Consider the following 13,511-nt stretch of genomic DNA (forward strand, 5'->3'; position numbering starts at 1 on the left):
GAAATATGTCGAAATTTTTTGCGAAAATTGACTAATCGAAAATAAATTAAATGTCCGATAGCAAGTTGATCGGTTAATTCAATAAGAAACAGAAGTTCGCACTTAATATAACCATTATGTCGACTCTCACGGTAACCACATAGAACTGAAACCATATTTCCATTCCAATATCCATCGTTGGTTTACAAAGTATATATAAGAAGACAACCAACTCAAAATATAAACCTACTCAACTACGAAACCAAATGTAACTAGAAAATAGGAAAGTAACAACTAAAAGAAAATTCCCCTCATAGCTAACCAATGTAAGCCTAGATCACAAATGACCTAATCCCAAGCAGGATCTGAAAATTTTGGCTGAATAGGGAGACCTTCGATTGCTGACAAACCACTACTCTGATGGAGCTCAAACTTTGATCGAATGCTCCTCTTGTGGTGCTAAACAAACCCTCAAAAGATGACACAATTCTCATGATTGAATTGATAGTTATGATGTTGACATGAATTAGGAAACTTTGGACAACTTTCGATATCTTGAGATTTCAGCATCCGATAAACCTTAAATTTGGCAGAAAGGTCTCTCATATGATGTCTAACTATCTTTCAAAAGATAAGCCTCAACTGATGGCTGATTGAGAAGTTATACTTGAATAATGAAAAAGGAAACTTTATGGAGTTATGCAGTAGCAGCAGCTACAGGCCTTGAATGGCCTTCAAACTGGTCTTTTGATGGTGCTTCTAGGCTTCAAAAAACTTACTTTGATCACTCAAACGCTATCTCATAGCAAACAAATAAAAAGGAAAATAAGAAAAGAAAGAGAATTTGATGGTGGTGGGGTTGAGAAGAGGGGAGAAGAATTAGTGAATGGGCATCTCACCCAACTGCATCCCACAGACAACATAAGACTTTTTTTTTTTTTTTTTTTTTCAAATCTGTCTTCTCATTATAATTGATGGGCTTTAAATAGCCTTACATTGCTTGGACACAGACATAATAAAAAAGGAAACTAATGTTGGAAATAAAACCTTCTAACTCAACTTCTAACTTATTAACCAAGTAAGAGTAAATTAGAAAGTAAAAACTAATGACTAAAAGGAAACTAACCGAACTTACAAAATAGAAACTTCTTTGACTAACAAAATAGGAAACTAACTTGAATAACTTGCTTACTAAGAAAATAGAAATTTACTAAACTAAACAATATAGGAAACTAAAACAGAAGATATTGAACCAAAAGTACTGTTCACATGAACAGTGTTTTGTGAACAGCATTTTCTGACTCTTGTTTTTGTGTTCTTCTTCAAGCTTTGATCTACGTCACTAAACTCTACCAAAATAAAACAAAATAAAATAAGAGATTACAATGTTATCTCCCGCCAACCACCTTTAGACCAAAATCCAGTTTTGGGACCAGTTCGTCTCAATCTGGGTTTCCAGATTGGGTCATGCTAGTCCAGCCATGATAGCACTACTACATCACACTTCATACACCAAACTATGATCAACTTGCAGTGGCATGTTAAAGGATTCTAATCAAACCAAATATCATAAGACATCGCTTGGAAACCACAAGGTTGCCACAGGGGCAAGTTGATGACTCAGGCATAGGGATCCATTTATATTTCCAGCACCTCTTATGATGCTCAAAATATCCGTGGAAGGTGACTCTGCTGCAGTTAATGGATGGTTAAGGAAACAATCTGATTGGCAATGTCATGTATCCCATCTTCAATCATTTCACATACCACCTTGCTTCCTAAGAGAATGTCTCATTCTAGTGGAAGCCAAGGTCAGCAAATGGTGCTGATGACTTAGCAAAGCAAGAAGTTGTGATGCCAAGATTATGCACTGGGGACAGTTTTCCTTGTGAGGTTTTGTTTTGTATGTCTGGAACTTTCCTTTTTTTTTCTTTTTCTAGTTTTGGTATTCAGTGACTCTCGCCTTGTACATTCTCCCCTCTTTCTTTCTATTAAATTGTTATTTATCAAGAAAATAAAATTAAAAAAAAAATGCATCGTCTTATGCTAACTTATACTTTCTTGCTCATAAGACAGATTAGATGATAAAGTTAGTAATTTTACTAATCTTAAATGTCTCACAGACAAAAATTCGCTCAACTTGAGAACCAGTTGACCAGATCCAAGAAGACTAGTCAACTCTAGCCGCTAGGTGGCCAACTTGCAGATAACGACTAACTAGTACCCAAGTCAGTGAGTCAGTGGAAAAATGAATACTCAACCAACTATTTGTTGACTAGTTGACACTTTGACTGCACTAAGAATCTAATATTTATCTAAATCTGCATATCCATGTTAGATAAGGCTGCAGACACACAGCTGTACCTGTTTCTGACACTTCCTTCTCAAGTACAAAATGCCATATCAGACACATATTCTTGCTGTTTCCAGTTAATATCAACTTTATTTACATATTCATCAAAATACATGCACAATAAGTTTTTTCTCCATGACTCCTTAGCATTTAAAATTCCTTGGTTCAAAAGGAAAATTTTTCTTCAAAATTCAGAAAGTGTACCTAGGGTATAAACACCAAGAAAAGAGCGAATCAAATTAAGAAATATAAAATATATTTGATTGCTAGAGAGAAGATTTATAGTCTTCCAAAATCCATATCGTTTCAAGCTCCAGAATAGGGTTTAGATCGTCAAGGAACACTTCATAACAAAAGCAAATGGCATATAAGAGGGTTTGCATGACATCAGTATGATCCAAGACTCACTAAATCAGCATAAACTGCACAGTTCAAATAAATCAAGCAAGATCAACAGTTTGATTCCAGATTGGAGCATGAATCTTACCTCTTAAAATAATTTTTTAATTCAATTCATTTCTGGATTGAAGTTAAAAAAAAAAATCGAATTGCTCAAGATTTAAACATCACTGCTAGTGCTTATTAAGGTAGCTAGTATTGTGACCCCATCTGAATAGGGTCTGTTAGTTCTATCATCCATCTCTCTGATGGAAACTTTCTTCAGCCTCCAATAATCCCATGCAAAAATCCAAAAAGTATATGATCTCAGCAGAACTTGGAAAAGGCAGGGAAATATTGATATGGAATAAAAACTACATTAGAAGCATCCAAATAACAAAGATATAAATAGAAGTGATTCAGAAAATTTGGTAAACCTGCATAAGAATCGATGCTCCTATTTGAGGACTGATTCCAAGCTGGAAAAGTGACAGTTTAAGCTCTGCTCCAAAATCACCTAGTTCATCTGCCAAAAATAAAATTTGAGTAATCAGGCTGTTGCCACCAACCAGAAGATCCAATCTACCAACCACAACAAACAAGAACAATATCAAATTCTTAACAATCCGATTATGAGTTACTGGCACACGTAATTCATATAAATTCTAGAACTTTCCAGTAAGCTTCCCTAGTAATCCTGCTGGTCATATCTAAAGTCCTCCATTAGTCTGAGTAGGACCAGTGGTGTGACATGAAACAGCTGTAATTTTGCAATACCTGCTTCATCAATAAAAAAAAGGTTGCATCACATTGGCAGGTGCTTGAAGAACAAACAGAATGTGGCATACTGTAAAATCGTGCATTGAACACCTTGGTTTCCTTCCCAGGTTCAACACTCATATTCTACCCCACCCTCTAGCCTCTTAATTGAGTTCTTCCCTGGTCATCTATTATCATACTTCACTATTTCTTTTGTCTCTATCCCCAGCCAAACAATCCTTCATCTTACCATGTATGACTTCTATGTACTTCAAAAGGAAATTTTCCATCAAGGATAGAAGTTTTGATCAATTTGACATCATCCATTCCATTTGCATCCATGTGTAGAGACGAGGGTAATGTCAATAAAACATAAAAAGAAATATAAAGACCAAAATAAATATAATTTTTAGAACAATTATTACTTATTAACTAACTAGTCAATAGTAGCTCTTGCCTTCATGTTAGAGTCCTTCCTTTATATTCTTTTGGCTCTTATGTTGATGTAACAAGTACAGAGTGCTCTAAGCTTTTAAGTTCACAAAAACCTCACAGCTCAACCATGAATGCAAAAGAGAATGGCTCAAACTGTAACAGAAAGACGATTACAGTGGCTCACTTCCTTACAGTTCGATTTGGTAACTAAAATGTGTGTTTCTCTGGGATTGCCAAAGAATTTATTAGCATATTCTATTAAATATGATAATTCATTTGAAATGGCGCAAACTATGTCATGCTGAAAACTGTTGCTATTTTAGCAGGAAGAGGTTAAGAAATGCCATTCACATACCCTATCATTTCAACATTAAAGTGCAGACTTAATTCAAGAATATACAAATCCAAAATCTACTAAGGCACCCACTCAATATATGCATAACATGAACTTACCAACAGAACCAGATGCAAAACTCAAGTACTCGTCAGGAATCAACCGTCTATCAAAGCCAGGCAATGGAATGAAATAACCAACACGACTGATAACTATTAATACAGCAGTCACAAATAATCTCCGCCGTATTTCACTCTTAAAGAATCCCTCCACAGCATCATTAACAACAGAACCCAGACGAACAAAACTTAGGAATCTATTTCTAAACATTTTAGGTCTGGAGGGCAAGGTTCCAGAATTGATGATATCATGTGAACTGTGAACATCTGTTTCATCATCATAACTTCTTGAAGCAGATTCAAGGTGCACAGACTGCATAGATCTTGCCCTGACATTCAAATTACTTCTGAGATTATGGGAGCAATGTAGAGAAATTTTCTGATTCAGATTTAATGGCACGTGATTATTTAAAAAAATTCTGCACCCCCTCACAGAACATGACGAATTAGTAACCAGGGAACTGCAGGTTTCAGCAACCAATGGATGATAAAAATGGAGATTGTGTTTGATCAGTCCGCCTGTACATGAGAGACACAAGTAAGAGACAAAATCACAAAACGCAAGAACTATCACAAAAGATAAAGTAATTCTATTGCATAACTAAATGCAATGTAACACTACATATTATGTAAGTCGATTTAAGAGATACAAGCTGATCAAGTAATGATCCAAATATACAATTATTTTCTTGACTCTTTTTTTTTTTTTTTAAATAGTATGTATTAATATTTCACCCAAAAAAAAAAAAAAGTACACAATCAAGATGCTGTACACAATAAGGGGTCCAACTTGGACCCTCTAGAACCAAAATGAAACCGTTTCTTTTACATGCTCAAGAAAATCACACGTTCACCCATGAAAAAGTTCATCCCAATAACCAATGAAAAGCATCCACATATCAGATTTACAACTCCATTTGAGCAAGAGTAGTTGTTCGACAACAGTTATTATATGATTTGGCTTATACAAACAGCCTCTCCATGAAGGAAGTGGGGGTTACGTTGCATACATTGTGGCCCTGAGCCTTGTGCACTAGGTACGCCTTTTTTTCTAAATATTGTAATACACATTTAGATACAATATAATACACAATGTAGATGAGATAACAAAAAGTTCTGCCAAAGTTCTACTAATATCAAACAACACACATATAAGTAGAATATGAATGAATTTGAAAAATACAACCTTTATAACTTCTTTTGCAATAAAACCAACATAGAATAAAGGTAAAAAAATTTCTAGTCTGACAAGACTAGAGAGTATCTTTAGACTGGTACACGTTTGATGTAGGTTGAGCCTGCAAAAGAAAGGGGCTGCTGGTTCCATCAAACCAAACTAGCCTGCCCCAATGTTTGCCCATTAAGCCAACCAAAAACCAGAATATACTGTTCAAGTGAACAGTACATGTGAACAGTAATTTGGCCTTTTTTTGTTTCTTTTTTGTGTTAACAAGTAGCCAAAGTCAGTTTTAGTATTCCAGAAGAGTCTTTTATTGTCTTACGTTAGTTTCTTAAAAGTATAAGTTAGTATTTTTTTTTTTTAGATGAATAAAATAAGTTAGTAGTTAGTTACTAAAAGTCATTAGTTTCTATTTTATGTTAGTTTCCTTTTTTTAGTTTGTTTCTAAATTGTAAAGTTGTGCCTAGCCTATTTAAAGAGAGCTTTGTAACTAATTTGAGGAGATTGAATGAAGTTTATTTGAGATGGCTATATGCTGTTTTATTGTGGGATGCAATTGGGTGAGAGGACCCCAGTGAGATTCCTAAGGGTGTGTTTGGTTCGGTAAATCTTTGGGATGACATTCTTTAGATCTTTAGAATGATAATTCTTAATTTTTGGAGCTGTTTGGTTCCACTAGATTGACCCTCATAAGTGAGCACCCTACTTCCCATGAATGACCATATTACAAAGGACGTGTTCCAAATCTGAGTTTACCTCAACACTTAAACTCAGATTTGAGCAACCTTTTTACCACCTAATATAAAAGGAGAAAGCGGAAAAAAGTTCTCTACGGAAGCCAATATCTCAACCCGCGAGAAACATGTACTAGCCTCAAGGTAGGGGTGTCAATCACTAAACCGAACCGATAAAACCGGCCGGACCAAACCGATAACAACACGGACCGGACCGAACCGGACCGAACCGAACCGAAGCCTTATTGGTTTGGTTCGGTTTGGAGTATTGCAACCCCAAAACCAAACCGAACCACACCGGAAACTGGATGAACCCGAAACCAAACCGAAACTGAAACCGGATCAAAACCCGGACCGAAACTAAAACCAAACCGGTAAGAAACCGAAACACTCCAAAATTCATTAAAAAAATCAAAATTTGCATAGTTTTGTATACATTTGTATGGAAATTCAAATCCAAACTGGACCAGAAACCAAAACCAACCCGGTTACAAATCGATTTAAGAAACCAAAGACAAACAGAAACCGGAATTTCCTTATTGGATCGGTTTCGGTTTCAGCTTTCCCACACCGAAACCGACTCAACCCGGACCGAAACCGAGCTGGACTGACCGATTGACACCCCTACCTCAAGGCAACCAAACCATTTTTCAGAAAGAAACATAATTCAGAAGAATGTCTATCAAAAGATTGACATTCACATCCGATATATACACCATTTGATTTACCGAACCAAACACCCCCTAAACTTGAGGGGTGAGATGGCCAAAACCTCTTTCTGAACCCTCCATTGAATTCTCTTTTCTTTTTTCTTATTTTCTATTCTAGCCTTTGTGAGAGAGTGTCTGAGAGTTTTTTTTTTTTTTGCAGACTTGAAGCCCTCTAAGACCAGAAGAAACACACACACAACCTATCGATTTTCAATTACAAGTTTTTCCTGAGAAGAATGTTCAAGTGCATAACTTCAAGACCAGATCTCTGATCGCTACAGGATTTTGAGGGTTTGTTGAGGACCTTAGAAGAACCACTTGATCCAAATTTGAGGATCATCAGTCGCTTCTAGCCCTAGCTCTTGAAGAAAAGTCAACAATTTCCTTTTTCTTGCAACTAGTGATCTCTTAATCCAGTGGTAGAATTTGCTCACTTTTTTATGGTTTGTTCCTTCATCTAGGATCTCTATTCGATCAAAAATCCAGCTCCATCTGAGTTGTGGTTTATGAGTAACCGACATCTTATTCAGCCAGAATTTCAGATTCTGCCTCGGATTAGGTTTGTGATCTAGTCTTACATTAATTGGTATCAAATCCTAACCTAACCCAGGATGGAGCCACGTGATATTCAACAAAAAATTACTTCATACATGTTCCTTGATTGGGTAGATGAATTGGACGTCTGCTTTGACTCCTACAATCTGACAAAGATGCAACGACTTCAATATGCTTAGTCCTAGATGAGTGATTGTTCATGAATAAAATAAAGTCCATGAAAGGCAACTTTGAGCTCAAGGACGTGAGCCTAGGACTCGGCAAAAGATGCAGTATGAGTTGGCGGGCATGTACTAATTGTACTTATCTAAAGGTGAACAAAGAATGTACTTCCCTCCACCAGAGTCACCTCTAAAGTCCTCTACAGAATTCCAAAAGTCATCCACAGGTGACAAGAGCATGAAGAAACTATACCCACTATTGCACAACAAATTGCAAAGGAGCAACATGAGAAGACACCTCCAATCAACACACTTAAACGTGAAGTTGAGGTTAGTGTGAAAGAAATTCCAGCCATTCAATAGTGGTATTCTGAGGGAGGGGGCATAAACATATTTTTTCCTTTTCGACTGTTATATAGAAAGCTTTTTGAACTGGGTACATAAACAAAATAAGAGGATGATGGAATGGTAAAAGACAACGGTGGAACCACCAGATGATTTAATTTTACACAACAATTGCCTCTCAAAGACCTTCTTAACTCCTCTAAGTAGCAATTTGCAAAGAATGCGGTACAGAGGCAAAAATTTCTATCTTCAAAATTCCACAAGACAATATAACATGTAGCTCAATAAAATTTTAAATACCATTAACGAAAACGAAACCCTAGCTAATAACGAAGAAGTACTTTCCTACACGTAAGCATGATTCAACTAAGATTGTGGGTGAAAAAACCATGAAATTATCAGACAAAAAAAATTTCAGCACAAACAGACAGAGAATGGAAGCAATAGTCAGTACTCTAGGGCTAGTATTAGACTTGAAGCTGCAAAAACCATAAGGAGTAAAAAAAAAAAAAAAAAATTATTCATGGAATAGAGCAGAGTTGTGGAAGTGGAAGAACATCGACTGATAAATGAAATGCTCACCTCGATTCCTGAAAGGTTTTCTTCTAAAGATATCGAGACTGAAACTATGAGACCTTAAAGTCGTTGTTTCCATGGCAACAATGGGAGAAGAAGCCAGAGAAGATCACCACCAGAGCTTCTGTTTCAACTTATAGCAGCAATGGCGCGACCCCAATGTCCATCCGTTCGTCGCCCAATTGCGCAGGCAAATCGACAAGAAAAGGCAAAATAACGGTCCCCCGGTCGCGTGGGTACTGCGCCAGCTCGCGTGCCAGGGGCATATCGGTCTTTTCATGCTTCTCATTTTGAAACAAAAAGAAAAAATCCCGCAGTAGGGCAAACGCAGATCCAAATAAATACCTTTTGGGCGGCAAAAACGTACCAAAGGCTTTGGGCCCGTTTGGTATCGTTCTAAAAAAATGTTTCTGGAGTTTTTTCGTTTTATTGGAACGAAAAAACGGAATCTTCTGTTTGGTGCACTTATGGTCCGTTTCTGTTTTTTTGGAACAAAAAGTGAAAAAAAAACTGAAAAAACGAGATTTGACGGAACTCCATTTCGGAATTCCGTCTTCCCAGTTTCGTTCCATTTTACAAAAAAAAAAAAAAAAAATTCCCAATAAAAGCCTGAAATTTTAAGACACCATTTTTTCGTTTAAAAACTGCGTTTTGACACAGAAACTGAAATTTTCGTTTTTGAAACAAAACGGCGTTTCTGGAACAGAAACGATACCAAACAGGCCCTTTCTCTCATCAGCTCTGATTGCCGAAATAGTGGAAGTCGTTCTTTCAAGTAAGGATGAATTCGAATTTGTATTTGGGGCATCCATATCCATTTAAAGGTAAGAGTGTCAATTTGATACCAATACCGAAAACCGATATTGAAACTGACCATTTAAAATCGTTTCAAATCGAACCGAAGGAATTTTGATACGGTTTTGGTATAGGAAGACAGAATCTTTTTTCGGTTCAATTCAGTATCAATATTGACCAGTTGATATACCAAACCAAACCAAATACCGACACTTCTTGAAAAACTGTCAAAACGTCAAAACTTTTTTTTTGGTAAAAGCCAAAAGGCTCAAAACTAGAATTCAGAAACAGAGAAACCAAAAGTTATTTTTTTATTTTTAGGGGATAGAACCCATTTAAAGTGAATTAAACTAAAACCGTTTGTACACCAAAATCATAAAGAGTCGATTCGATATTGGTATTACAAACTTGAAGATGTTAAGGTATGGTATGGTATGGTATCGGTATCTAGTATTAAGTTTCAGTACCATATCGAAACCAAACCAAATATTGAAAACCATACCGATTGACATCCCCAGTTAAAGGGTATCCGGATTAAAATCCAAATTATTCATAAAATAATGATTCAATCCAATTAAATAATCAATTAATGATTTTGAGGGTTCTTGAAGTTTAAACAGGTTCTAGAGAATAAGAAAATGAGTTAAAACAACTTAGAAAGATGGATTAAAAACAAATTATATTCATTGGGGGAGGAAGGTCTGAACTACATAAGTCCGAGAATAAACGGACAGTTGAAAATCCGAATTCGATCTGCATCCGTATTCATTTAGGAGTATCCATATCTAGTCTAGAAATATTTGAATCCGAACACATCCAATCTGAATTTGATTTATATTCGATCCATTTACATCCCTATTTGCAAGTTAGCTCTCTCAAGAACTCTCTTGATGAGATTGTGAGGAGTGAATGAACAGGCAAGGATTTCAAATTTGTCTTACTTCTGGATTATTTGTTGGAAGAGAATGCATCATTACATGAAATTCTTCTTGTCTTTTTACTATTGGGGTGTTTGAGAGATTGACCAAAAAAATAGATATTGAATTTTCCATGATTCCTTCAACTTACATTCCAAGAACTACTGTATTTTCGTAGAAAGAAGATAAAATTTAGAAAAAATTGCATTGCCACCCCTTGAACTTTGGTCCTTATTCAACGCCACCCTCTGGACTTTTTGAAACATCAAATCCACCCCCTAAAAATTCAAAAAATTTCAAATCGGTCCCTGCCGTTAGCCGACCGTGTGAAATGAATAAAAACCTGTTAGTGTTTAACAATATACCCAAAATACCCCCCACCTATTGTGAGAGGACAATATTACCCTCTCTTTTATGTGCTTCTTCTAAACCCATCTCCCATCTCCCATCTCACTCCTCTCACTGACTCGGTTGAACAAGAAGAAGAAGATCAAGGTACGGTAACCTGCAACTCGATCCATCCCTCCGACGTGCGATTCTATTCCCTCCCATCGGAGGGGAAATGAACTACGGAACTCCCACACTTTCTCTCTCTAGCTTCGCTAAACGGTTCTTCTCTAATTTTTGTTTTTGGAAATCCAAGCTCATTAGAACCTCAAAATTCCACTTTCGGATTGGAACCAATAAAATCTGAAACCTGGAAAGAATCTATAATTCAGTTGCAGAGCTCGAATCCTACTTATCAGAGTCCGTTTATCTTTACAAGCAATGGAAACTTCAGCAATTTTCAAACCCTAAGATGATTGATGCTTGTGATCGGGATGCCAATGTCTGCGATGGATCCGTCTCCATTAACGGTACCTCCATCGAACAATCTTCCATCTTCTTCTTCAATGAGGTCACTTTCTTCTTCTTTACAATCCCAGCAGCTATCTCTCGGCTTGCTCTCCTTACCTCCGTCAACATCCAAGGTAGCAGCATCGGTGAATCGTCCAGCACCACCTGATCACCATGTTATGGGCCCGGAACCGATTGCCATTGTGCAACCGCCACAAGAGCCAACTGTTGTAATGGCACCAGTTGCAAGAATTCGACTTTCAGACATTATACCTTATGATGGAGCACCAGTAGGAACATAGAGTAGGTCAGGGGAGGCACTTTCTGGTTCACTTACTAGGCATAATGCGGCAATGATTGAGCTGGGAAGTGAGGAATCGACACTGATGCGATGTGCGTTAGAGTCGACAAGGCTGTATTTCAGGATGGGAGCTCAGAGTAGCAGCAGCGGAGGGAGTTGGGGAAAGGGCAGTCGATGGTGCATCTACCATGGTGGAAGGTAAGGAGTTTTGGGATTCTGAAGCTTGGTTTTTTTCATTCATATTTGATGAATCTTTTGTTTGAATTTGGCAAGAAATGTTGTTTTCGAATTGAATTATTTTGGTTGAGGTGGACATGATTTTAGTTCCTTCATAGAAAATAAATGCTAAGATGAAGCTAATGGATTAGGCCACCTCAAACAGGAGGGAAGAGCTTCGCACGCCGGAGGGAATAGAATTGCACGTCGGAGGGATGGATCGAGTTGCAGGTTACCATACATTGATCTTCTTCTTCTTGTTCGACCGAGTGAGTGAGAGGAGTGAGATGGGAGATGGGAGATGGGAGATGGGTTTAGAAGAAGCATATAAAAGAGAGGGCAATATTGTCCTCTCACAATAGATGGGGGTATTTTGGGTATATTGTTTAAAAACTAACAGGTTTTCATTCATTTCACACGGTCGGCTAATGGCAGGGACCAATTTGAAAATTTTTGAATTTTTAGGGGGTGGCTTTGACGTTTCGAAAAGTCTAGGGGGTGACGTTGAATAAGGACCAAAGTTCAGGGGATGGTAATGCAGTTTTCTCTAAAATTTATATTCAAAGGAAAATTATGAAAGTTTGAAAACTTCTAATGGTCAACATTGTGAAGAAAATGAATTTTTCATTATCAAGGTAAGCCTATAACTTGGGAGATAAAGGAATGAAGAGAATCATCATCTAGATTTGGAATTATTATCCACAAATAAAAACATAACTTCATTTGAATTCATGGAACGAAAAGGGATCGACCAAAAAGATTGGGGTTGTATTAGGTTACGGACCATGGAAAGTGTTAAGCATCCTGATGGCCTTGTCCACCTAGTTAAGCCAGTCTTCTATATTCACTTGGGGATTGTTAAATAATAAAAGTAATAGCATGAACAATAAGATTCTCATATACATAAAAATAAATAAATTATGGAAAAGAACTTCCTTGAAACTTTATGTTTTGCACATTTTACCAATATAAGAAGATGATATATTGACAAACTAAACTAATTTTAACCATGAATGTGTGTAAAAAAAATATTAAATGTAAAAAAATGAAAATAAAAACCTTAAAAGTAGTACACAGTTTTACAATTAAATACTGGAAAAAATAAAATAAATTTTGAACTAAAAAATGGGGTGAAACTCCTAAAATACTTCAACATTTGAAATCTAGCATTCTAACCTAATATGCAAAGATAAAATACTTGAAAAATTAATAGAATATAAAACTAACATACTATAATATGATTCATTTATAATAGAGAAAAAACCCAATTTTATAGAATGTATAATTACGAGGTTTCTTCTCCACTCTCAGATCTCAATGGTAAGGTTTTCTTTAAATTCTGCAACAGATCTCAATGGTAAGGTTTTCTTTAAATTCACTGCAGAATTTATACTTTCCCTCTCCCCCCCCCCCCCCAATTTCTTTTGGGTAAAAGGAATTTATACCTTCCTTTTCTTTTTCTTTCAATTTTTCTGTTGAAAAATGATTTATGGAAGATGCTTGTGTGCCACTGTGATTTCAGGCTATCAAAAGTCAAAACCCACAGTGACAAAATGGTCCAAAATATCTTATGGAGTTGTAATATTATAGGATCATAGACATGTGTACCACTGGATTGGATTCTTGTGGGCTCCATTTATAGATTTTTTCCATGTGACCAAGGGAAGTTACAAATGACTTATCACCTACTTTCCCATGCCCTTTCTAATAATTCTATTATTTGTTGGCATGAATATTTATATTCACTGATTTGCATTAAAATTTGAAAAAGTTAAATTGAAAATCATTTGATTCAATTAGGTTGCCACGCGAGTTAAAGAAAAGTGG

The 13,511-nt window shown here is 36.4% G+C and overlaps 1 protein-coding gene across 1 annotated transcript in view; it reads right to left on the bottom strand.

Moving 5' to 3' along the window:
- LOC122090007 (preprotein translocase subunit SCY2, chloroplastic) overlaps window positions 1-8,812 on the bottom strand; it is an 18,726-nt gene extending 9,914 nt beyond the window's left edge. The window contains exons 1-3 of the mRNA XM_042659821.1: window positions 8,625-8,812; window positions 4,358-4,876; window positions 3,148-3,236 (exon numbers count right to left, since the gene is read on the bottom strand). Coding sequence (XP_042515755.1) covers window positions 3,148-3,236; window positions 4,358-4,876; window positions 8,625-8,697 — 681 coding nt within the window. The 5' untranslated portion in view covers window positions 8,698-8,812. The remainder of the gene's footprint in view (window positions 1-3,147; window positions 3,237-4,357; window positions 4,877-8,624) is intronic.
- Window positions 8,813-13,511: the final 4,699 nt, after the last annotated feature.

The sequence above is a fragment of the Macadamia integrifolia genome, chromosome 2, assembly GCF_013358625.1.
Source record: "Macadamia integrifolia cultivar HAES 741 chromosome 2, SCU_Mint_v3, whole genome shotgun sequence".
Classification (NCBI taxonomy): Eukaryota; Viridiplantae; Streptophyta; class Magnoliopsida; order Proteales; family Proteaceae; genus Macadamia; species Macadamia integrifolia.